The sequence below is a fragment of the Aphelocoma coerulescens genome, chromosome 1 (genome assembly GCF_041296385.1).
Source record: "Aphelocoma coerulescens isolate FSJ_1873_10779 chromosome 1, UR_Acoe_1.0, whole genome shotgun sequence".
NCBI classification, from domain to species: Eukaryota; Metazoa; Chordata; class Aves; order Passeriformes; family Corvidae; genus Aphelocoma; species Aphelocoma coerulescens.
Genome location: NC_091013.1, coordinates 30,755,584 through 30,780,777, shown reverse-complemented (window position 1 = coordinate 30,780,777; position 25,194 = coordinate 30,755,584). Strand labels below are relative to the sequence as shown.

Below are 25,194 nucleotides of genomic sequence, written 5' to 3'. Positions count from 1 at the left end.
TATACAATTTCTCTTTACAACTGTAATTTTACTTTCTTTACATTCAGTTAGTACCCCTAATTCAAAGACTATTTTGGGAAGTGACAATGACAAAAACCGGTAGATGCTGAGAAACATCTCCCCCCAGGTTTTTTTTGACACCTCCTCTGGATTTCTTTATTTGCAACTAACTTTTCAGCCCAAATGCAGGAGTAGGGTGAAATGGTAAAGCATGGAAAGGGGCTGAGATACAACCTGCCACAGCCATATTCTACATTAGCTAAAGTATATATCCCCACATCTCTTGAGCCAAAAGCCTACAATGTTAAAAACAACCAGTTACACATATAGTGTAAAAACAATGGTAGCTCTTGCATTCCAAGGAACCCTGGCTATTAAAAAAATGCCTGCAAGGATTTTTATGGTTGCTCACCACTGTGTTACCTCAAGAAAATTCTTTGATAACGTCATGGATGAAATCAGTGATTTTCCTTACTGTGTGTACATACGAAATTGCAGAGGAAGTCCATTTTATTGTTTTGAACTCTATTATGAAACTTTGCAAAAGTGTTTAGCTGAGACGTATGCCTACCACCACTGTAAAAATGTCCCTCAGAAACAATAAAATGGCTACTGGTCTCTCTTTTCTGGGAAATGATACCATACATTCCTTATGTTTTAGTCAGGAAGCAACACCTGGGCGATTCCCTTCGTATCCCTGGCAGAGGGAGAGGAAGGAAGAGCAAGAAAGGGCATGATTCAAGAGGAGATAACCACTCCACTCACATCCCATTCAGAAAATAAGTATTTTAAATCAGTACCTTAACCTTGATGCCCCAGGCAAATTCCAGTTTGGGCTATTCCATCCAGCCCACCTAAAATTCCTGAGGACAGCTTCCCTCCCCCTTTCTCACAGCAGCAAATAAAACACAGTTGTGTGTTGTGCTACCAGCAGAGAAACAGCCATCAATCCTTCCCCCAGAGCCGAATGCATTTCTGTAGTGGGAAAGGAATGCAGAGATGCATTTCGGGCAAGCAAGGGGTAGAGCTGAAAATAGCCATATCACAACTGAGTATTTTTTAAGTCCTGTAACTGCTTGATAAGTTGGCTGTGGCAATCACACTAGTGGGAATTCCATGTTTCAGATATGATCAAATTTCCAGAGAACTGAAGGCACTAGGAAAACCTACACATTACCAAAATTATAAGGAAAATAATGCTGCTCTTCAGAAGATGGAAAGTATCCCTTGCTGCAATCTTCCCTTCTATGGGGAAGAGTACTTTTGAAACTTTGTTTTGTTTATGGGAAGAATATAAAGTTGAAAAATGTATCTTGCATTCAAGTTAAAATGCACCTTTTGGATATACCATAATACATTATGAAGTCTCTCTGGCACCAAATCAAACAAAGGTTTGAAATCTTACCCAGCTAACACACCAAACCATGAAGCCCACTATCAAACCTCTGCTCATAAGAACAGTTCAGCTTTTTACCTTTTGGTAATCTGAGTAGGATCCTGCAGGCCTGGATCCAGTTCAAAGATTTCATTATCCAGTAGCCTTCGGAGTGTCACATCTGCCAGCTGCTCCATGATTCTGAAAGCCTCAGCAATATTGAGGAACGTGGAGAAGTCACGCTCTTTATTTGCTGTAGTGACACGAACTGTGTCAGTCATGAAGACATTGGAGGTTCTTTCCAGCTTCTGGACTTCAACCCAAGGAATGATAAGTTTCACTGCAATCCAAGAGAAGAGCAAAAGTGGGTGGGAAATTCTGCTTACATTTTTCAGATTTGGGAAACAATCAAATTCAGAATGAAATGCAAGCCAAAGAGGAGAGAGATACATTTTTATAAGCAAGACCAAGCACATTCTGAAATATGTTATGACTCTGCATTCAATCTCACCCACTCCAAAAGATGTGTCTTTTTCAGAATCTCTCCCTTACAATTTTAACTATCTTCACAAGAAATGCTAGACTTCAGAGTGGTGCCTTTGCAGAACACCTGCCATATGCTGTGCTCCTAACTCCTTTACAAGTCATTTCTGCAGCCTGCTTCCTTACTACCAGAAGAAACAGTTCATCTCCAGAGCACAAAGATAGGAGGGAAAGGTTTTGTAATCCCCTAGAAACAAAACTGTAGGCAGGTGAAAAACCAATTATATGAACAGTTATTTTAGCTTTTAAAATAAAGCTAACTCCCATCCAAAAGGAAGCTTTTGCACATGGAGACTGCTATAAAGTGTATTTACTACTATAACAGGACATTAAAAAAGCTGCCTAGGCATTGGAATCTTCCCATTTTCATTACTTTCTACTGGAAAGATGCACAGGGACATCTTGCCCTAAACATTAACTATAGTCAGACTTGTTTATAGAGAACAAGAAGTGTAGGACACTGTTCTCTATACTTAAAGCTGTTGAATTATATAAATACAAGTGGCAAACAGAATCAGCTTACTTTAGATAACTATTGCAGGATGTTACTTGCCTCTCACACAAATCTCTGGGTAGAAATTGGGCTGGAAAGGACTATAAAATAGATTCAATTTCTTCTTAACAACTGTTGGAAGCTTCCCAGACTTCTCTGTGCCAATAACATCAAGACTACACCCCCTAACATCCCTAGCTGGTCTCCTGATGCCAATAAAGCAATAAAAAGGCAGTAATAACAAACATTGTCATATATATATGACACTTATCCATGATCATTAATTACCTAAGGAGCTACCCTCAGCAAGTTTTCTGTACTACATGAACCACAGCTGTCAAGCTTATTTGCAGATTACATTTTTTCTTACTTAAATAAAGTACAGCTGCACCAACATGCACAGACTGTTGCAAATGGTCATAAAATCATCTGTACCAGCCCAGCCAAGGGAAGAAAGATTAAATAACGTCATAGCAACAGCACTGCTGTTCAGGCAGGTCAGAGACACACAGGCTCTACAGTGTTGGTGATAGGAAAAGCACCACAGCCTGTACGGGACCCAAGCCACTGATAAAAGGTACAAAGTCTTCAAAGTTTAAGAAAAACACAGATTTAATTAAAAATTGTGCAGAAACCTTGGCACGCTGTTTCAAGCTATCTGACGATCTAAGCCTCTGAAATCCTACAAATACTTCGAGGCTTAGTTAAAAGGGGACTTGTCCTGTAAAAAATTTTCCATGGGGTTTATATTCACATAAGCTGTAAATTAATTTTATGAGAGGTTGAAAACAGGTTCTAATATTGCATTCCAGGTCACTTCAACACAAAATGAAACAAGAAGAAGGGAAAAGACTTGCCAGAAGCAGAAGACTTAACACTTTGCCTATCAAGAGATTTCATTCTACAGTTTGGGGGGATTTTTATAGAGGTAAAACACAATTGAGAACTAATTTTATTGCAACTCATATATTGGGTTTTTTCTCTGTGCAGTATTGAAGAATACAATAAATGTGATTCCTTAGCAATATTTTCAAGACCAGATTTAACCAGATTTAATTTGTGATTGCTACCAGAAAAAAACAAGAATCACTTGTTCTGCATGTAATCAGCATTGGCTTCTCAAATAGTAACAACCAGAACGATATTAAATCTGGATTACTCCCTGTAACACAAATATTTCATAAACATGACAAAACACTAGCCTAGAAACAGAAGTAATCTGCTTCATCACAATCAAGGAAGTGAGAATAATTTCAGTATATTTGCTGCTTCCCACTAAGCTAGGGAAGTTTGCTTAACCAAAAGAAATTTCAGGGGGTTTTCTCACATTTCTATGCAAATGTATGGGAATACACAGGCAATGCAACTGACTACATTGGTGAATGAACAGTGTATTTATTTTCCATGGTCAAAATAAAAAGTTGCAAACATGTAATTGTTTGCTGGGGCTTTTTTTTTATTTTCATAAATGAATATTATTAAATATATGAGAAGAAATCTCTTCTTAAACAATACAGCATGATATTATACTTCCATTATCATTTAACAATCTGTGACATTGCATAAACAGAATTTTTGGAACAATATAAAGGGTTTTTCTCTCTCCCTCCTCCTTCCTCTGTTATCTATCATTAATAAGTATCATTTTTGCTTTGTGTGCTTTGGCCGATTGGCTATCTCAGATTTAATGAGAGAAAACCTGCAATGATAATAAGAAGAAATGATTGACAAAGGATATTATTTAATACTAACCAGAAAACAAGGAGATTAAACAAGAGCGCACATATCTGATATGTACCAAGAAATTCCATTCTACTCTTCCCAACAAAACTCAACTTTTGTTTTTATGGTGAATAACAAACTTACCTGCATTTCAAATATAACTCTTCCACCTTTTGCTGATATGACAAAATAATTGGGGTGAAATAATATAAGGGAAGAAAGGACCTCCAGCTCTAAGCATGTCTTTGTATGTTTTCAGTCTTAGAAATTACAAGCTACTATGTTTCTTAAGATGCACTTCATTTTAAACCTACAGCTAGATCTAAATATTAAATCCAGATGGAATATGGCAAAGTTTTCCTAATTGTTGTAACTGACAAATATTGCTATATTTACAGCAGTATAGGTTTCTATTGCTAACCTCGTTTAAGTTTTAGCAGGATGAGCAGGCCTTAAAAGGCTAGAGGTTTATGCACAATTTTACTAAACAGAGAAATGGTATAGAGTTTAAATGGCTACATTATTTTTTACCATTTTATGTCTGTTACTTTCATTTTTACCTTCTAGCATCTATTCCAACAGGCTTTTCATTCACACAATTCTTTCTCTGCAGAGGAACACCACAACCAAATCCTTAGAACTTGTTGAACCATCTAAAAGTCTAACAAGCCCCAGGACACACTTCTTCAGACCTTACTCCACTGCTATTCAGAAACACAAACAAATCCCTAGATCGCTGTTGTTTTTCCTTAAAAGCTCTGAATTTTCACCTGGTGCTCCAGGGCACATTCCTTTTATGTTTCCTGGTCTATCTTCAGGCAAGCAGCTTGACTCAGACATCCCTAGGCTGCCCCTACCACCCCACAGCAATGTGGTGACTGTGCTTCCCTGCCTCTGGGAGGGACCCATCCCTTACTCACCATTTTCAGCACTAAAAGTCTCTATTTTAGAACTTGTAGAAGATCTGCTACATCTTAAGGTTGCTTCACTACACCAAAAAGAAAAACCAGATAACATCTATGTCTGTTTGCTCTTGCAGTGTCGTTTTTATTACTGGATTTATATTAAAATACAAAGGCTGAAGTGAAAACTAAATTAAACAATTTTTCACCTGAACAACTAAAAACTCAGAAACTAAATTTCAGAGGTGAAGTAGGCTTTTTATAACAATCCTGGCTATTCTTGTTTTTAACTGTACTTATATTTATATCTCTCCCCAGCATAAGATTTCTTACACATTTACACTTACATTCTTTGCCCAGGAAGAAGGAATAAAAACAGAGATGATTGATGCTCAAATAAAGCCAGCCTTGCCGAGGAACTTTTCCTTTCCAACAGCAACAGGAATAATAGGTGATCAACTTCTCTGCTTCAGGAAAATTAAATCTGGATTCAAATTTCACCAGGGCTTCTCGGAACTTCTCGGGGTCTTCCTCCTGCTCAGCGAGCTTGCTGCTCGTTTCCTCTGCAATCAGTGCCTGAGTCAGGAACAAGACCATATATCAGGATAAAGCTATGGCACTCACACTCAGGCAAGTTGCTACAAGCTACCCATTCAAATTTTAATAATGCAACACTTTCTTACAGAGAAATTCCAGTCAATTTGCAATTTTCACGAATGTGGAAATTTCTCTGGTGCTTGCATCTCTCATACATTTTGAAAGCTCCCAAAGCTCCCTTCTTTTCCTTACATATAGTTTTTTCAATGAGTCTGCCAGAACCATATCTCTACACTTTCACTATGGCTTATGATTGCTCTTATTTTGTATATACAGAGCAAAAGTAGAGTAAAAGTTGTGTATACTGACCAGTACTATTTACCTATGAAGAAGCAATGCAGTCAGATGTGTCAGTAACTTGAGACATGCTTGGAACCATTACAAACATGGTTTCAAGAACATCTACATAAATATAATTAAGATTTCAGATTTTTAACAGTGGTATTACAACAAAGGAGTTAAGTATGCATTGCACCATGCAGACAAATAATCCTTATGTTACAGCACCTGGTATAATTTGCAATTACCAAGCGGTCCTAATATGCTAAAAGTCTACAGCAGGTGCAAGGGTCCAAAACCTGGACTTAACATTAACTAATGAAACCTGAAGAATTTTAAGTATGTGTTGTGCTAGGTAACAGGCTGTCACTGTGTTAACAAGAGAGATTAACTGTATTTGGTATTTCAGTGTACTTAAAACAAAATGCCTTTTTTTAAAGAAAGCAGGATAAAAACCAGGATTTGTACAGTGGGGTTTTGTTTTTGTTCTCTTCTTCCCCCGATTAAGAGCCCACAAAGCTCACAGCAGCAAGGCTGAAATTCACCAAAAGCATTATGTTCCCACAAAATTTCCAAACTGGAAAAGAGGCTGTGGGGAGAAGAGCATCCCACTAAAACTCTTACCAAGGAAAAGCTTGTAGCACGACCTGAGGTACAGCAGCCACTAGGGAATTCACACCCCCACCAGCCATCACCAAGCTCCTCTTAGAGGATCTATTTCATTAAAAGAAGAGCTCAGGACACCAGGCTTTCTAAGATACTCCCCACATGCCATTGTTATTTTTAATCTGATTTATAGTCACAAATTTCCTTTACTTTTAAAATTCTTTAACTTTCCAAAAGGATGCTCACTTCTCCAACCCTGTGGTAAGCCAGCAGCTTCATGTGCTGGCCACATCAGGTGCAAGAGCCACATAGAAAACCAGTAATGATTAGACGGTCAAAACCAAGGATGAATGACAACAACTTCATGACATTCTTCTAGTAAATCACATGTAATCAGGCAGGGGAGGGTGAAAGTGAGACAGTTTCCTTACCTTCACTTTCCCTTTGACAAAACTAACAATATCTTCTTTATTGTCAAACACAGACAAAGTATGGAGCAAGTTTTGTTCCAGCCATTCCCAGTGTTGGTTTATTTCCTCTGCAGTGGCACCTAGAAAAGCAAAAAATAGTATATTGAAACTAATCCTACTAAATAAAATCAAAAGGAAGGGGAAAAAAAGTAATAAAATGCACTATTTCATAAATTCATTATGAGAAACTGAACTTTCAACCTCAGAATTCTTAGTAGCAAACAGGTCAAAAAGGTCTTGTTCATAGCAGTATAGTTAGAGAAAAACAAAAACCTCATTGTTTCAGAGAATTAGTTTTAGTGGTTTTAGTTTTATCTTCTCAAATGCTCTCAGCCAGCAAATGCTGCATTAAAAGTCAAAGCAGAAAAACCAGCAAAACTTCATCCTGAGCTGCTAGACTGCAGCTTATTCTGACATGACGTTCCACAAGCGGCCACTGGAAACCTTAGATTTATGCCCTGCTCCCAAAAGTCCCTGATCTTCCTTTCTCCCTCCCTCAACACACACATGCACACAACCCCCTCACACACATATGTGCACACCCTTGGAGAGGAATACAAAGCTCTCTATATAAAGTACCCGAAAAAGATTTTGGTTCAGCAACACCTAAAGGGTTTGCAAGAGCACATTTCTAGTTTGGGGAAGAAATAAAGCAAACAGAAATCTTTTGCTAATACAGCTTTTCAAATCTTTAAAGCTTCTTTCTCTAAAGATTTGAGGGGTTTGCTGGTTCTTTAAATGTAATGTGTTCACACTAACTCCAGAAATAATATTTCACTCAATATCAATTTGCTTTGGCTCTTTCTTCTTGAAACGGAATTGTCTCTGCATGATATGATGATAGAAAAGTCCTAGCAAGACGGGCACCATACAGGGCTATCAAGGGAAAATCTGGGCCCTCCAGACCTTACTGGTCAGTAATCAGACATTATAGATAAAAAAGTAAAGGCAGTAATAGTTGCTTCTCTTAGTGCCTTGCTTGTGGAAGAAAGAAGAGAAATAGCTGTATGTAAGAGACATACAAATCACACATGAATATAATAATAAAATTAATCCCAAACAGAAGACCCATTATCTCAAGATTTGTTTTGTGTGTACATTAGTGATGCATCATGTTGCCTCACAACAACAAAAAAAGATAAATTTAGGTAAGGATTTCCCACTTGTTCCTGCTCTGTTTTCCATGCAGAATGCCAACTGGCAGGGAAACCTTCCAAGCTTTAACTTCCCTGACAGGAAAGTCTTGTAATGGAACTTCTTAAATACCATTAATCAAGGTTAAAATTAAACTTAAAAAATCATATAATTAGAGACACTTAAAAACCCTTTAGGTAAACAAAACAAATTATATAAATGTTTAAGAACACCAGAAATACAGTAATTTTATACTGAAATGGCTGCACAAAGCAAATACTGAGTTGAAATTTTATTTCTGAGCAATCTAAGAGATACCAAGTGTATGGGCAACCTGTCAGGCTGCCTGTTGTGAAATAAGCTGTGAGCAAGATCCCTTTCATAGTAGCATCCACACTGCTAGGACTGCTCTGAGCCCAGGCAGAAGCTGTATCCCACAGGGGCTCCTGCAATCCTGCCTGCGTCCAGGGATTCTGTTCCAATACCAAAAGATCATTTTGGCCCTTCCATTTGGTCAGGCCAACTCAACTTTTTGAGTCCCTTCTTTATTTCTAATTTCCGTTTCATAGTTTAAAGTTGTCCTGTGATTTGACCCAAGCATTGTAAATCTCTTCCTTTTTTCCATTCCTTATTCTACTTCCGGTCCTGATATTCTGCACAGCATCTTATTCCACCTTTTACCCACCTTCTTCATCTGCTCATGCCAAGTATTTTGTCTAACCACTACTTCATTCCTCAGAATCTTTTCTTTAAAACCACTTCTCACCAAATCCTTTGCTCTCCCTCTCCTAAAAGCTACTTTGCTTGACTGGGACTTGAGTTTCTGTTTTGCCCATGAGCCTTCTGAAAGGAAAATTTTAAGTGGCTCTACACAAGGGGTGAGGTTAGCCTTTTTTTTTTTCCTGTACTGGTGTAACATGATTAACCACCTGGATTAATACATCTCTGCCAGAACAGCCGTGCAGGGATCAGACTTCCTAGCAGCCCTCCAAGATTTGCAAATGTCTGTAACACAGATCTGACCCTTATGAATATATTATCATTTAAGCCTACAGCTCCTGGAACAGAGGACTGCCAACACACAATGCAAAATGTCATTTTAATTAACTGCCTAATGACACGATGGCTATCCACAATGGAGTTACACTGAGAGACTGGAAGGAGCTCCTGGAGCTGCTCCTTGCCCTCGCTATACAGCAGCAGAACTTTAATTTGACTAACTGCTCCTTCCAAAGCCAGTAAGAGACTCCTAACACTGTGTTTGCATGAAATGCCTCTCTCAGACAGGGCAGAGCTGGGTGAGCAGCGATGGCCACTTCTTCGTGAGGAATGTCCTTCTCCAGCTTCCCAAGAAGGGGTTGGGGCGATGCTCCTCTGACTCCTATTGCCAGCTCTCCCCTGGACACTCATGTCAGGGTTTCACAGCAGCAATATTATTCACAAACAGCTTCTGCTGCCATGGTTCTTTATTTCTGTGCAGCTCTGGCAACTGTGTATGTTCTACCCACGCAGCACACAAACAGACCCCTCTGCTTTCCACTCTGTTACTATAAATCTCATTTTCTCCGGGAGGAGCATCCATTCAGAAGAGCCAAAGAGAATTTTAGAAAACATTAACTGTGTAAGTTTGTCTCAGCAAAATCCTTAGCCATTCCAACCAGGCAAGTTTTTCATTTGTAGTTCCTTTACAAAAAAAAAAAAAATAGCAAAAAACAAAACCAAATTCTATGTCCAGATGGTTCTTGAATGTCCCAGTTAGGGAGACACCACAACCTCTCTGGGTAATATATTCATCTAGTAACAGGGCCACATTATCCTTTGTTTTCCTTTTGTTATTGATGCATTTCAAGAAGCCATCCTTGTTTTCCTTGAACTCCTGGGAATAGTCTAGTCCAACCGCCTGACCACTTCAGGACTGACAAAAAGCTGAAGTTATTAAGGACATTGTCCAAACGCCTCTTAAACACTGGCAGGTTTGGTGGGACATCAACCACCTCTCAGAAGGAGTCCTATTCCAGGGTTTGGCCACCCTCTCATTACAGAGATGTTTCCTAATGCTCCCCAGTCGCAGCTTTGAACCATTCCCAAAAAACTGCTGTAAATTTCAGTGCAGGATTATTTAGATGGGAGCAGAAGGGGTAAGAACAGCCCTGCACACTGGCCAAGCAACAATGGGATGAATGGGACATTCAGATGGCCTTTACTGAGTCATGGCAAGGTTGCTGCAATTTATGTCAGTAACACTTTACTGAAGATGAGCTTGACATTCAGAACTTGCAGAAACACTGCAAAAGGGATTAGTGCATAACAGATCAGGTATTTGACATTCGCCTGCTCTCCAACAACTTTACCTCCTAAATCTTCCAAGTGTTCCAGTTATATTTTATTATAGCAAAGTGTGCAGAGACATTTCACAGTAAGCAAGTGAAAGACTAGGCTGGTGAAAGCCTAGACTAAGTAGCTTCTTGCTGTAAGGGACTACTACTACTGTAGGAAAAGATATGCATATGAACAGAACCACACTACTTTGCAACAGAGAAAATTAACTCAGCAAACCACCCTCAGCTAAACAAGTTTTCCATAGAAACTTAGTGTTCCTAAGTAACACTTTTTCCTAATCTGTGATTTTAACCAGAGGTTAATTTGGTTATTAAATAAGCTTTCCACACACACACAACTAGCTGGGGTTACCTTGAGCTTCCTGGACATGCAGACACTGACCATGCTCGGAATAGGTTTGGGGTTTTCCATCTGTGACTCACCAATAGCTATGGCCCAGTAAACTTCTGATCCATTCAATAACTCACCACATGCAATGGCAGAGTAAACCTGTGAGCCTGGAACTTGGAGTAAAATTCGAAACGGAGCAACACGTGCGTTAGAGTCTAACACAGCATCCAGGGCACCAACCAAGCGACCTGCAAAGAACAATGGGGGAAAAGAGGATTAATGCCAGTTTTCACTTCTGTAGCCTGCAAGTTGTTTCACATTTAAAGCCATAAAATTAAAATACAGAACATAACGATAATGATCCTTCCCCAGTTTTATGTTATGATTTACAGGTGCTCAGAATGCAAAAGGCAAACCAGATTAGAAGATCAAAAGCATATAGAATTCTCTGTGTTTCTGGTTTTGCCTCATATATATGTACATAACCACAGAACTGAAGTGGAAAGACCTGAGGGCATCTTAAAAAGTTACTGTTCCAGTCCCACTCTGAATTTGGATAAATACACCTATGCTGTCAGTGGTGTTTGTCTAACCTGTTTTTCAAAACCTGCCACAACCAAGATGCAACAGCTTCCCCAGGTAGCCTCTTCCACTATTTTCATTAAGTGAAATTACTTTCATTACCAAAAAAAAACCCAAAAAAATAAAACAAACCCTATCCCAAACAAACAGGCCAACTACCACAATCTTAAACTTTCTTGCTGGAAATTAATCTTGCTCCCTGGAACACGGAGAGTAATTGGCCACAGGCACTTCTTATGTTAATGCTCAACATAATGAAAAAGTAACATCACAGTTTCCCACCCTTTAATGATTTCTCTTTGTCTAAAGAAACCCAAATCACCTCATCCTTGTGGGTTGTGTTTTCCAAACAGCTCATTGTTCTTGAACTCACATTGGAATCTTTCCAGCTTATCTTTAAGCATGACACTCTAAACTGGACCTGATGCTCACTGCTACTGAAGTCTCAGCCACAAGCAGAAAGGAAGATCATCTCCTGTATCTTGCATACATACTGCTGTATCCAAGAAAGCTTGCAGCAGTATCCCACTGTAAATCAGCACTTGATTTCAATACAGAAAAAGTCATTTTGAACAGCTGGAGCAATTGCTGACCCCAAAAAATACTTTCCAGTCTGGAGGACACCTGGAGCTGCTGGAGTTTCTTGCTACCCATTCCCCTGAGCAGGCAAAACTAAGCTATCCATGACAAAGTCATCCAAATGCCATGATTTGCAAGCTAACATATTAAAGTAACTCAGAATTGGTTTATGATGCTTACAAATAGCAATTCAGGGCAGCTTTATATTCAGTTTTCCTGTGCATCCTGCAGAGATAAATCTCCTAAGGAGAGGGAGGGCAGAGAGTGAGGAACAGCTTTACCATGTTTGTTTGTATCACTAGAGTATCTAGGAAGTTTTCTGCAATGCTTCTTTTTCCCTTTGCACATGTAACTTTTTCAACCTGTTGTATTTTTTTTCTTTCACCATTAACCCAACACAAAAGGAACTAAACTCCATCTCCAAAAGGTTTGCTAGCCCTTGGCACCACATGCTGTTTCAAATATGGCATTCTCCAGTCCATCACCTAAGTGATTAATGGAAATAATGGAGACCTACCAAGTCTTCATCCTAATTGCCTTCTCACTTGGATAACAAATGACAGCTAATTAATTTGAGTATAACACAACCAAACAGCATTCCAACCACTTTCTGGTCTACAAGCTGTAAGAAGCCCACATGGAACAGCATCAATAACCTTCTGGGAGCAAAGAAAGTTACTTTAAGTACTTCCTCCTTGCATACACACATGCCATCGATGATGCTTTCAAAGCCAAGCAGAAGTTGGACACAATATGTCTTAAAACTGTATGGTGAAATATTCTTCAACAGCAGTTTGCTTCTCACTTAAATATGTGACCAGATATTACAACCATCTATTTAAAATGGAGATCTTAATTTAAAGACTGAAGATACGTACAATATCTGAAATTACTAAATGTTCTCCTATAACTACAAGAAAAAAGCATAAAAACTCATCGTAGTATAAAACGTAGCAAATTAGCTCTGCTCACAGAAAACAGAGCACCAACTTTAGTGTGCAGTCTTCAAAACAGTTGGATTAAAGCCAGTAAGAGAGCATCAAATGATGCAGAGAACAAAAATAGGGTTTAACTTTCAAATTTCAGAAGAATTGAGACACCACAGGAAAGAAAGAGAAGAAATTTCTGTGCTGTGCATGTTTTCCCCTGATGATAGACCTAGGAGAAAGATTTCTTTTTCATTTCACTAAAGTCATGGAAAAAAGTCAACTAAAAGCAAGTGCTACCAAAATCCCTAGAGAACGCTTAATGAACATCTGATTTGTGAAATAGCTTTTTTCTCTCAGAACCCATGAAAAAACACATGAAAGCACAGAAGTAGCTGCAAAGTTTTGCTTTACTTCTTAGCCTATGCAAAATTAATTCCTTTTTCTCTTACTGAATAACAGACCAGAAAACCCAGTTCCTCTTCTCACTGTTTACTTCTGCTTACAATTTCCATTTTGCTTACAAACAATTAAAAAGAAACACATTCCTCCTTCAACTGTACGAAGAAATAATCACCTTCCTTGTCTACACTACCCATAGACAAAATATTAACTCAGGATGACAAGGAGGAGTCAGAACTAATATGCAAAGAGAAGAAAAAAGTGTGTGGCCATCAGGATACCTGCCAGAATACAGCCCAGGTGGCCCGGGCCCCCTACGAGAGCTTTGCAAGGGCACAGCAACCCCATACATAAATCACTCTAAGCCACTGCTGTGGCTGACAGGGAGCCCTGTCCTGTCCCACCTCTGCCAGGAGGGGATGCGGTGGGGTTGCTGTAGAGGGGACATAAGGGCAGCAAAGGAAAATAAGAGCAAGTACTGCTCAAGTTGAGCAAGCAAAAAGAGTGGGTGCCATCCCCATGTTTGCGGCTCCTTTATTCTTCAGATGAGAGACTGAGAGAGGTAGAGAATGGGGAAAAAATATTATTAAGAGTGCATTTGCAGAAGCATGAAAAAGATTCAACACTAATATATGCACCCTGGCCTAATATGATAATTTAGTTGAAACTGTAGTAGCAAGAAAATTACAAAAACTAGACGCAAAATTTTTCCAGTGTAAGTTGCCTCATAATTCATTTGGGGTAACTTTTGCATCATAACATTGAAAAACAACCAACCAAAAAACTCCTGAATGAAGAAACAAACAACAGTACACTGATTCTGAAATATGCTTTGAAAAATACCCAGCTTGTGAGCAAACACCTTTCTTGCAGTATGTCCAAACAGCTGGTTCCATGGAAGAGTCTCTTATAAAATGGAATCTGTTTAAAAAACAAAAAGGTATCTGGTTTGCAAGATAAATTACATTAAGAGCATCAGGCTCACATATTGATGCATCAACTTGCCTTCAGTCAGGGTGATACAGACCTCTTCCACATCACAGACAACAGTGAAACCTTTTCTACTACAGGACAGGAAAAAATGAAAAGGAAACAGAAGCAGAGGAGGAAAAGAGAACTACTACCCTGGTTTTCTTCCTAAAACTCCTTTTTTTTTTTAATTTTTTTACCCTATATGGGACAGGATTTTTGGGAGGAACTTATAATTCAGAGTAGCTCTTCCCCTTTAATGAGCCACTTCACCAACTTCTTGTCTGTTTTTTGACCTCCCAAGAGGTCAGAAACATTTCAGGGAAAGAAATAAATCATACCGTAACTGTACTATGGAAAGCTGCAGACATGGGTTTACAAAGCCTTCCACAAAACACCACTGACGGAACACTGCAAGTTCCTCAAAAGGTACAAGTTTCTTCATGCAGAAAGAATATTTTTAGGCTAAAATTCACATGCAAATGTCTGATGTAATATGCATATTTTTGACATATATGGAGAAGAAAATATGAGAAGCACAAAAACACTTTTCTACTGAAATTATATGCTTCTCTTCAAAAAATCTGATCATTTTAGCTGGAAACTGGATTTCAGATAGAGGCAACATCTATCCGTATTTTTCAGAAGTAAATTTATAAAATGTATCTGGAAAACTCACTACGAATCCCATGCTTTACTTGGTAGATTTTATTTCACTGAAACATCTACTTTTGCACGTATTTTGTTGCTTGAATAAAGAAAACTGGATACCTCCAAAATAAGCCTGTTGTACTTCCAATTGCACATCTGTTTGTATCAAATGCATGTGCATACTATGGATACAATACAAGAAATAAATTGAAGTATATAAATTAGCAAGAAACAATTTCAAATTCTACAGCTGGTAGGGACTGTCTCCCCTTTACAGAGGTCAACCTGTAACCAAATAGAACACAAACAGGACATCATGAATCTGTTGAGCATTTCTTCACACACATATGATCCAAAAAAATTAATCAAGGATATTTCTATAAGGATCAGGTTCTCAAATGAACTATCAAAAGTGTACTACTCTTTCATCTTTGAAGATATGGTTTCTCATACCCCCACAGAGAGATAAAGGATCCCATTACAACTTATCTTGTGCCATGTTCATAACTAATCTAGGAAAAGGAACATGTTTACACTAAGTTAACCTAACACCAACTTCTACTGAACATTCCATATCTTTCAAACTAAAGAATGCAGGGTCCTTTCCTGAATCCCTGTTAATCATCCACATAGGATTTCAAAAATTGTTTTAAACTTACAAGACATGGGGCAGAGGGTGAGTAAAGCTGAACTCAAACTAGAAACTCAAACTGAAAAACTATCTGTTATTTCCATCTTTTATGACAATATTCAAGAGGCACTGCAAGACACCTTCTACATACAGCAAGATGATTTCTATCTATCTCCATCATATTTTTAAGGTCTTAAAGGGAAATTTTTGAGAGCTACTAAATGCCTTCCCATAAATGGGCTGGTCACTTCAGCAGTTAAACCATGCTGCAAGGCAGAGGGACTTGGATTGATCACTTAGGAGTCTGGGACTAGTAAATTAATAAAACCCTCCCAAAAAAAACCCCAACTAAAACAAAAAGGGAAAAGGCCCCAAAGCTGCCACCTTTTTTTTTTTTTTTTGGGCGGGGGGAAGGGAGGGAAGAGGAAGGGGGAGAAGGAAAAAAAAAGGAGAATTAAATCTAAGTGACAACGAAGCCTTCGGTGTCACAACACTCAGTTTGGTTACCCTTTCAGTTCTATTTGGTTTTTAAGTAAGACATTTAGTCACCACAGCCAGGATCTTTTGTTTAACATGAACTCATACATCCATTACAAAGTGGGGAATGAAAGCCAATGTTGTTCAAAGAAGCAATTACATGCAGTACCTAGCAATGAGTCGATAAGAAATTCTGATGGCACTCTTAAAATCTGGGGAGCAGCAGGTCAGATGCACACACAGAGGCACCTCTTCCCACACAGCCCTGAATCTCCCAAATCAAGAACCTACACCCTCTCTGCCAAAGTCAAAGGGGTGACAGACAGAGTCCAGCCTGCATCTCCAGTACCCTGGGGAACACCTTTAGTCATTGTATAAACAAACTGACTGCTGCAAAAGTTTGAAGCAGAGAGAAAATTGTCCTTCCACTTCTCCTAAGTATACTTTTTAAAAAAAAAAATACCTGAGATTTCCACTGCACCCGGGAGCAGCTCAGCGGGACAGGTGTACAACACCTGACTCAAGAGTATCTGCCAAATCTAGCCATTCCAAGAAAACAGGCAGAGGCCCACTACCACACAAGGACCCAAACCAGATTGCCAAGATGCTCAGCGACTCCAAAGCTGAGGCTTCTCTCGGCTGCAGGCACCTGGCACTTTCAAAGACAAGAAAGCAATGGCACCACATGGTCTCTCGGGACTGCAGAGGCAGTGGAAAAGAGCACCTGGTGGCTACACTCACACATACCATGCCACAGCCATGTTTTAAGTACTCATACCCTCTTTTTTTTTTTTAATCAGACTAGGTTATTTTTGTAAGACAAAACCACCAAATTGAGGTATTTACAATTACAGTCACAGACCAGCTTTGCTCCAGTGCAAAACCATGAAGTGAAAAGCATGCCTTAAAATTCATCCTTAGGAGCTCACTGCAGCTTGCTACATCTGCTCCACCAGAGAAAGCTGGGGGCAGAAAGAAAAATAAGCCCAGTTGTCTGAAAAAAGCTGTACTTCACCAGAAAGAAGAAACCTTTTTTCAGAAGTGGAAGGAGCTAACAGCACAGGTTGCTTCCCAGTGGCTGCAATTTTAGAAGGAAACTTGATACCTGCGAGAATCACTCTAAGCTGTTTAGGCACATGAACTGGGAGAAAAGAACAAATCAAACAATTCGGATGATCATAAAAATAAAGGGTTTTTTTCTTTTTAAGGACAGTGAAATTGAACTAACAGCTTCAATAAAGCAGAATTAATCTTGGCTCTTTGAGGCAGAGAAGCAAGCACGTCATACCGTGAATCCTAATTACACTTCTCCAAATAGTTTCCTCCATCCCGCAGTGATTTGCAAACAATTAGAGTCTCACAAGAGCCATGGTGGGCAGCAATTAGCCATGCTAGAGGAGGCAAGCAAACTGGCTGAAGGAATAGCCCACCACCCGGCAGAACACAGGACACGTGGATGTACCCGTTCCCTACCCCCTGCCATCCGTCCCTGTGCTCCAGCTGAAACTGAAAGCTGCTTTTCACACCAGCCAGGATAAGCTCAGCCTGACAAAAGGGCACTCCTGGGACAGCACCAAATAGCATGGATTGCTTGCCTAGCTCTGCGAGGCATCTCAGAAGCTCTCCCTAGGACCAATGTCCTTGCTGAGAGAAGGATGGGGGGATTATGAAGCTGATTCCTATCAGGCCTCAACCACCCCACCACACAGGAGCCCTAACTTGTGACTACAAACCCAAGGGCTGAGATGCAATGAGGACCACTGCAGCCTCTATCTCACCTCTTACAGCCCACCTAGAGAGTGCCATCCCCTGGGCATTACAGGCTAAGGTGGAAGATTTTGAGCTGCATCAAAGTAGGATACAGCCCAGGGCACTGGCCATGAAGCTACTGTTGGCCAGTGGTGGCCCCCAGCATAAATGTTTGGGGATATCTCCATATCTTTCATATCATCCTGATTTGATTTCTCTAAAAGTTCAAAACTCAGATGTTTAGCAGGTTGTTACTTTCACTCAGGCCACCCTAAAATCCATGTTTTTGATGGATAATAAACACCATCAGTTATGCAAGGCCGCTAATGACAATGGCTAAATGCAATCACACTTTGTTGAATTTTGCAAAATTATATAAACAGGTTTTGATACAATACAGTACCTATTAGAAAGTATTTATTACATTTCTACCACCAGAAAAAAGAGTCTCAAAACTTATTTGGGTAAATACAAAAGAAAAAGGATGAAGGAGGTCTCCTCCAACGGCTGTAGGAAGGCTCTGTTTCCTTTGAAACGATAAGGGCTCACCACACTCAAAGATAAGCACAGACAACATTAGATTTCAGCATACAGACCTAATGTTCCAAGTGTTTATTCACCCAGGAAAATACCCAACATCCAAGCCCTTACATTACTTCCAGTGCAGACCTTGCCAGATCAAACACTACCCTCGGGAAAATTGGTTTCTGTTGAATTGGGACTTTTTTCAATCTGGTATGCAGAAACAAATTGTAACAAATTACTTAATTGTTATGCCTAGGTCCCAGTGCTCTGGAGAAGGTGGACATCAGAAATGTGGGGAGTTCAAGCATTTCACTATGATGGTGGGTGTCCCACGGTCCCCATGACTCCCATATCCCTGGATGTGATGCTGAGTGCTTGTGTCAGACTACCACATGCAGAGGAAAAGACCACACAGGAGGAAGAAGTGAGATGAATTATGTGCTGTCTCTCTTGTAATGGTGGAAATGGCATCCCCACCCTGGAGCACCGATTATTTCTCCCCAGCACTGCTTCCCCATAGGCTGTCTCCCCAGGTGGGCATGCTGCCATGGCAAAACACTCACAGCTGCTTATCTCAGTCCTTTGCCATCAGTCCATTTCAAGCCAAGCCTATTTTTATAGCCCTGAAGGCCGCTAAGCCAAATGCTTTGGTTCTCATGTTACAAGTACAAATACCTGAAAGTGTTTTCCACCTGAAAATGGACAAGAAGGTGGGATATACAAGCTGCTGCTGCAGCCCTGTAAATTATTCAGACATGCAGCACTACTTGGGGCAGTATAAAAAAGTCTCTCTCTTTTTTGGTGGGTGCTGTAAATAATGCTGAATAGACCAAACCAGTGCTAAATTAACTCTGTCACCACAGACATGCTCAATTATTTTACAGGGAAGACTTTTTTTCCTGAGAGGGTAGTGGGACACTGAAACAGGTCACCTAGAGAAATTGTGGATGCCCTATGCTGGAAGTGTTGAAGGCCAGGTTGGATGGGACTCCGAGCAACCTGGTCTAGTGGGAGCAGTTCCTGCCCATGGCAGGGGGGTTGGAACTAGATGATCTTTAAGGTCCCTCCAGCTCAAATCATTCTAGGATTTTCCTGCCTTTTTCTGTGCCATTTGGCCTCCACAGCATGGAAATAAAAAGCCACTGTAGCTGTTTACTGGATTAGTCTTGCACTAGGTGGTGGTCAGTCCTATGCAGACACAACACAACCCCTCCTTTCCAAGCACGGGTACTTCCTCACCATTAATATTAGCACTGTAACATTTCAACACAAGCACCTGCATTTCATCTTAGCCATCTCAGCACCACAGTGCTGCTTAGGAAACTTACCCCAGAAAGGCAAGCAGAGGGGGCCAGAGAAGCACACACAGCTCAGGGGGCTCAGAGGTCACAAACTGGGGTGCCTGACTTTGCAGGTAGTAGCCTGGCACCCTGCTCCTATCCTTCCTTCCAACTCATGCCTCCTGGGCAAACACTGTAACGGAGAAGCCATCCTCTTGGGAAAGAGCTTGTAAATATGCATTCTCTTAAAAAAAAGTGTTACAGTGAAATAAAGAGATTAAAAAGGGGGAAAAACCTGCCAATCTGAATTCCAGTTGTGGGCAAGGCTAGATAATGCTTTGACGAGAGTCCAAGCTTTCAGTAAAGTATGCACACTTCTCCTGTGCAAGGCTTCAGAGAGCTGTGCCTTAAAGAAACAAAACCATGAATACTGACAGTGACCACTGCCAATATCCTTTATTAACATCAGTATTGGAAAAGATATAACATCTTCCTCTCCTCAGACTGCTCGATTTAAAATGAAAGTATTTTGTTGGGTTTGGGGTTTTTTTCATTAGCGCTCAGATTGAGCCTAACTTATTTTGGTATCCTGAACATATCTTATGACAAAAAGGCAAGCTGTTTTGAAGACTGTACTGGGACAGATCTTTTAATATGGTTCTATGAATGTGCTACTCATTTTGCCTTTTGCCCCTCCAGAAAGTAAAGAAGACTATGGGGATTCTCATTTGCATTCCCTAGTAAAAATCCAAGTCTTCAGGTATTTTGGAACCTCTTCTGCTATAATGTAATGAAGAGGGGCAACCTAGATGAATTCCCCATCTGAGCTGCAGGAATCCTCAACCACTGTAGTCCTCTTCCTGCCTTTCCCAGAAATAGACTCCCTTATGATATTATTTACTTCAGACCTTGGGAGATGCGCAGGGCCACTAAAAGCAGAGGTATTGACAATAATTACAGGGCTGCTTAAATGGTAGAGTTTGAAAGAGCAGCAAAAGATCTTTTCATTTTTAATTTCCAGGAAAAATTTCCAGAGCTCATCAAGAACCATTTCTCTGTATGCTTAAAAAAACTAACATCCAAGCAAAGGAAAAATAAGGAAGAAAGGTCTTATTACACAACTAGTCAGTTCTCCGCTCACTACCAAGAGGTACTCTGTAGATGAGTTCAAAAGCTATTGCCCTGCAAGAATTTTATTTAAAAGGAAAAATTAAAATCCTAAAATCGAACTTGGAAATGTATTTATCACACCTACCACATTTATTTTTATTAAAGTAATAATAAGGCTTAGATTCATATACAGAAGATGTTTTTTTCTGCCAGTGTGTTATCTTACATTTAAAAGTTGTGAACCATAAAGCTTTATAAGAGCTGAAAAATAAATTAATTTCCTTTCAAAATGTTTGTCCTCTGCAAGTTGCAAACAACACAAAACTATATCCAGCTTGGAAAGTGCCCTGAGCTGAACATGGAGGCTGGAAGAATAGTAGGGGAAAATATCATAGCTAAATTAAAAACATGGGTAAAACAGGAAAAAAACATAATCTTTTATTGATCTACTTCAAGCAAGAAGTTAAAAAGCACTGTATCTCAACCAGACAAAAAGTTGCTTGAAACAAGAGTTCATTTTAAGGTCTTACTTAACCATATTTATAAAAGGAAAGATTCACCAGTGTTGCTAAGTGGGTTTTTATATGCTAAGAGTGTGCAATGTGAAGTACTGTATAAACAAAAACTGCAACTCTAGCTGCTTGGGAAGAGTCAAAGACTACTCTCAGTCCAGCACTCATGATGAAATCCTTCCCAACGCATCCCAGAACAAGCAGGTTTGCTGTCAAAATGCAGAAAACTAAACAAGGACGAAAGTGCATGAAGACTTCAACATCCCTTAATAAAAATTAAAGTAGTGATTCACTTAAGGGCTAAACCATCCTGCAATATTTACCACAAGGCATTTGACAGTATTTTTGACTACTGACATCTGACTACTGATCAAGCTTATCATTAATATGTAACCTCAGAACCAAAGACATTGGCAAGTATGAAATCCAACTAACTTTGACCTGTTAATCATGGCTACATCACAAGCCTTTTCTGTAGGGATCACTAAAGGGCTCTCCAATTAGGCAAAGGAAACCCCAGAATCAACATAAATCAATAAGCTAAATATTTTTTTTAAATCTATAACTTAAAATTAGTTTTTAATTAAAAAATTATAATCCAGATTTTTAAAGTATTTCTAAACATTTCCAATTTCCTTATTAAGCCTCTGATCCAGGAGAGCTGTCAAGTAGAGATCCAGGTAAAGTGGCAAGTTAAACATTTACTTGAAAAAGCATATCCCTAAGGAAGAAACCAGAATGAGGCTGGTCAAGTAATGAAGAGTTAAATACAATCCCCATCACTGTTTGTACCCTCTGCTTCCAAGCCCAGTGTGCATTTGGGAACTGCCCTAGGACACAAATTAAATAACAGTAGGAAATAGTCTCTCACTTACAAACATCTGCTCAGCATCTGACAAAAACACAGTACACAAAGAAACACAGATATGAAAAAAAAGTGCTTTTGTGCAAGCAATCATCTTTAGTCCATTCTTCAGGAATTAAATCCACATAAAATACACCCTCCAGCTGTGCTAACTTACTCTTACCTAATAGCTAAAATGCCCTGTTAAGGAGAAAGAATTGTCCTAGAAGAAAGAAAGACAGGCAAATATGAGAATTGGGCCATAAAACAGATGTCCTCACACAGGTTCAGAGCAAATACCATGTTGTGGCAACACGAACAAGGGCAACTCAGGCATCACACCCTTTCCATCCTGTTGAAAGCAAATTACCTCACGGGTGGTCCACTGCCCCATTTACACTCGTGTGAAACCTCATCTTCTGGGAGTTTTGTTCTGCTGATCCCACATGGGTCTAACACAGCCTGAGGATACACATCCTCCTCCTCCCTGGAGGAGCTGTGAGATTCTCTTCCACTGTGGCACCTGTTTTCACATACAGGATCTTCACATCTTTTAAACTTCTTTTTTATAAAGAGTAACTGCAATTGGCCAGGGATCAAGGTATTAAAGGGAAAAGAGATATGGATATGGTTCTCACTTAAGCTTTGCTTCCCCAGCAAAACAAACAAAAACTTCTAACTTTTGGCTTTACCACTTGGCAGACCATACTCTGAAATATGGCAGAGCTTTACTGCCCTTCCACCAGTTTGGAAAAAACAGGTACTAATTAAGTGTCTCTGTAGTCATGTAAAGCAAGAATCAGAAGGTAAGATTTGCACTGAAAGCAAACAGTTACCAGCAAAGCCTTGCTGTTTCTCAGCATCCATCTCCATTTCCTTCATTGCAAGTAAAAACGCTGAAAAAAAATTACACTATCCATCTAACCCCAGCTTAGTGCTCCTTAACTCTTGCATTTTGGTTTTAGGACTTAAATTTCTAAGCCCTTTTAAATACAAACGTTTCCAAATGGTTTCAGAGACTGTCAGAATCTACAGTTCCCTCGGAAAATGTGCGAGACAGGAGTGGCTTTCCTTTGCCAGCCAAAAAAGATTTGAGCAAGCCTGTGCACTGTAGATTCAGCGAAATGATTCACCTGAAATTTAACCAGAGAGAAAAGCAGTTTGTTTGGTTTAAACTTGCAAATTTATGTAGTGAAAAGCTCAGGCATGAGGCATTAACATTTGTGAAACTGAACCTCATGACTGTCCTGGACCTAAATCAAGCAGCTGTAAACGGCTATTTTTAACTCTGAAAATTAATCCACATCGTCTTTACTGTCACAAAAGAGTGAAACTTCCATTTCATTAGTGATACACTGATAGCATGCGATCTACCAAGCCACAGTTCAGTTTTGTGCACTTTATGGACAGGTAGGATAAGCTCTGATTTTACCAAAAAAAAAAAAAAAAAGAGCAACAATGCAGAAAGCAGTATTATCAAATGGCAAGGTCAATAGTTCAGGAAAAAAAGGTTTTAATAAAATAAATAGCAAACGTGGTAATGCAGCTTCTTAAACTCCATAGAAAATACATTGATTTTGAAAATACCTAACCATCCTTTCAAATATATAAGTTACCATTAAAAATTCTCACTTTATAATATTCAAAACAGCCTCGTTTGCTTTTAAGTAAGAACTGCATTGTTAAACTATATTAATTCTCCAAGGCGTTGTATACTTGAATTCAATTGCTGCTGCCTTTGAACCAAAAGTTTGGCCCAAATTCCCTACGCTACAACGTCAGCGCAGCCTAACACATAATTCTCGCTGGAGTTATTCACGGATCCACACTGTTGCGAGGGTACAGCGTGATCCTTCTCCGTGAATATATCCTTCACTACGCGTATCTGGAGTGCCACATGGATATAACGTGCCGGATCTACAGCCACCATAACCCGCAGTGTAATTAATGCAAAAATAAGACAGAATGCACTTTTCCACAACATCGAATTAACCCCCTCCCCGTAACGTCATGTATCATCCAAAAGCCAGGAATCCTACATGTATTTATATAGCTCTCGTTATAGAAAGGGGAGGCGAGCCGCAGGTCGCGGCCGGTTCCAGAGGGGGCACGGGTAGCACATCCCACTGTGTGCCCCGGCATCCCTCCACCTCTCACCGCCGGCCGCAGGGACCTCCGCCGCGGCCCGCGGGCTGCAGCCCCCGGCGGCTCTCCCCAGCTGCATCCTCCGGCCACGGGCACCGGCTCCGCACCTCCTGACGGGCTCCGCGCCCGCCCTTAGTCACGCTGAGAAACCCATCAGGAGAGGAGCGCGGGGAAGTAACAATAAAAGTGGCTTCAGCGGTGCTCAAGGCTACAGAAACGCGAAGCTGCTCCCCAGGCAACTCGCGGGGAGCCGGGGCGGCCCCCACCGCCCGGCCCGCGGCCGCCTCCGCACCGCCCGCGGCGGGGACCGGCGGGGACCCGCGGCGCCCCGCGCTGTCGCCGAGCCGGGCCACCCGTACACGGCCCGAACAAAGAGGCCGTTCCCGCTTCCCCCAGCCCCACCGGCGGCGCGGCCAAGCTCCCGTGGGGCAGAGGCAGGGGGGGATCCGCCACCCGGCCCGGTCCGGCCCGGTCCGGCCCGGTCCGGCCCGGCCTGGCCCAGCGCTCCGCCGAACCCCCGCGCCACCAGGTACCCGTGAAGCGGCCGCCGCCGTCTCCGTGGCCCCGACGCCGCTGCAGGATGAAGTAGCCGCTGCTCTTCTGCGTGACCCACAGCTTGAGCGCGTTCTTCAGCAGCACCTCCTCGGGCTTCAGCCACATCTTCCCCCGGCTCGAAGTCCCGCTCTCTCCCCCCTCTGAGCCCGCCTGCCCCGCACGGCACCGCACCCCGGCCGCCCGGGTCACATCGCCCCCCGCGGACTGCGCGGCGCCGGCTTCGGCTCCCTCGGCGCGGACCCGGCCGCCGGGGAGGGGCCGAGGGAGGAGCCCGGGCACGGGCCGCCCTTCCCGCGGAGCCGGCGGCTTTGTGCGGGGTTGGCCGTGCTGACCCGCACCGTCAGGGGTACGGCACGGAGGGGACGGCGGGGGCTCCGGCCGGAGGGAGGGGGAGCAGGGGGGAGGCCCAGGTTCTCGCTTTCGGGGGTCCGATGGCGCCCCGAGCCCCACACAGAGCACACTGGGG

At 41.1% G+C, this 25,194-nt stretch overlaps 1 protein-coding gene across 2 annotated transcripts in view; it reads right to left on the bottom strand.

Annotated features, from left to right (window-relative positions):
- TBC1D8 (TBC1 domain family member 8) overlaps window positions 1-24,875 on the bottom strand; it is a 48,444-nt gene extending 23,569 nt beyond the window's left edge. Inside the window, exons 1-5 of one of the 2 annotated variants that reach the window (XM_069005758.1) lie at window positions 24,707-24,875; window positions 10,884-11,039; window positions 6,949-7,067; window positions 5,383-5,611; window positions 1,475-1,715 (exon numbers count right to left, since the gene is read on the bottom strand). In XM_069005758.1, coding sequence (XP_068861859.1) covers window positions 1,475-1,715; window positions 5,383-5,611; window positions 6,949-7,067; window positions 10,884-11,039; window positions 24,707-24,833 — 872 coding nt within the window. In that variant the 5' untranslated portion in view covers window positions 24,834-24,875. The remainder of the gene's footprint in view (window positions 1-1,474; window positions 1,716-5,382; window positions 5,612-6,948; window positions 7,068-10,883; window positions 11,040-24,706) is intronic. The other variant, XM_069005764.1, reaches the window with a different exon arrangement.
- Between the last annotated feature and the right edge of the window lie 319 nt (window positions 24,876-25,194).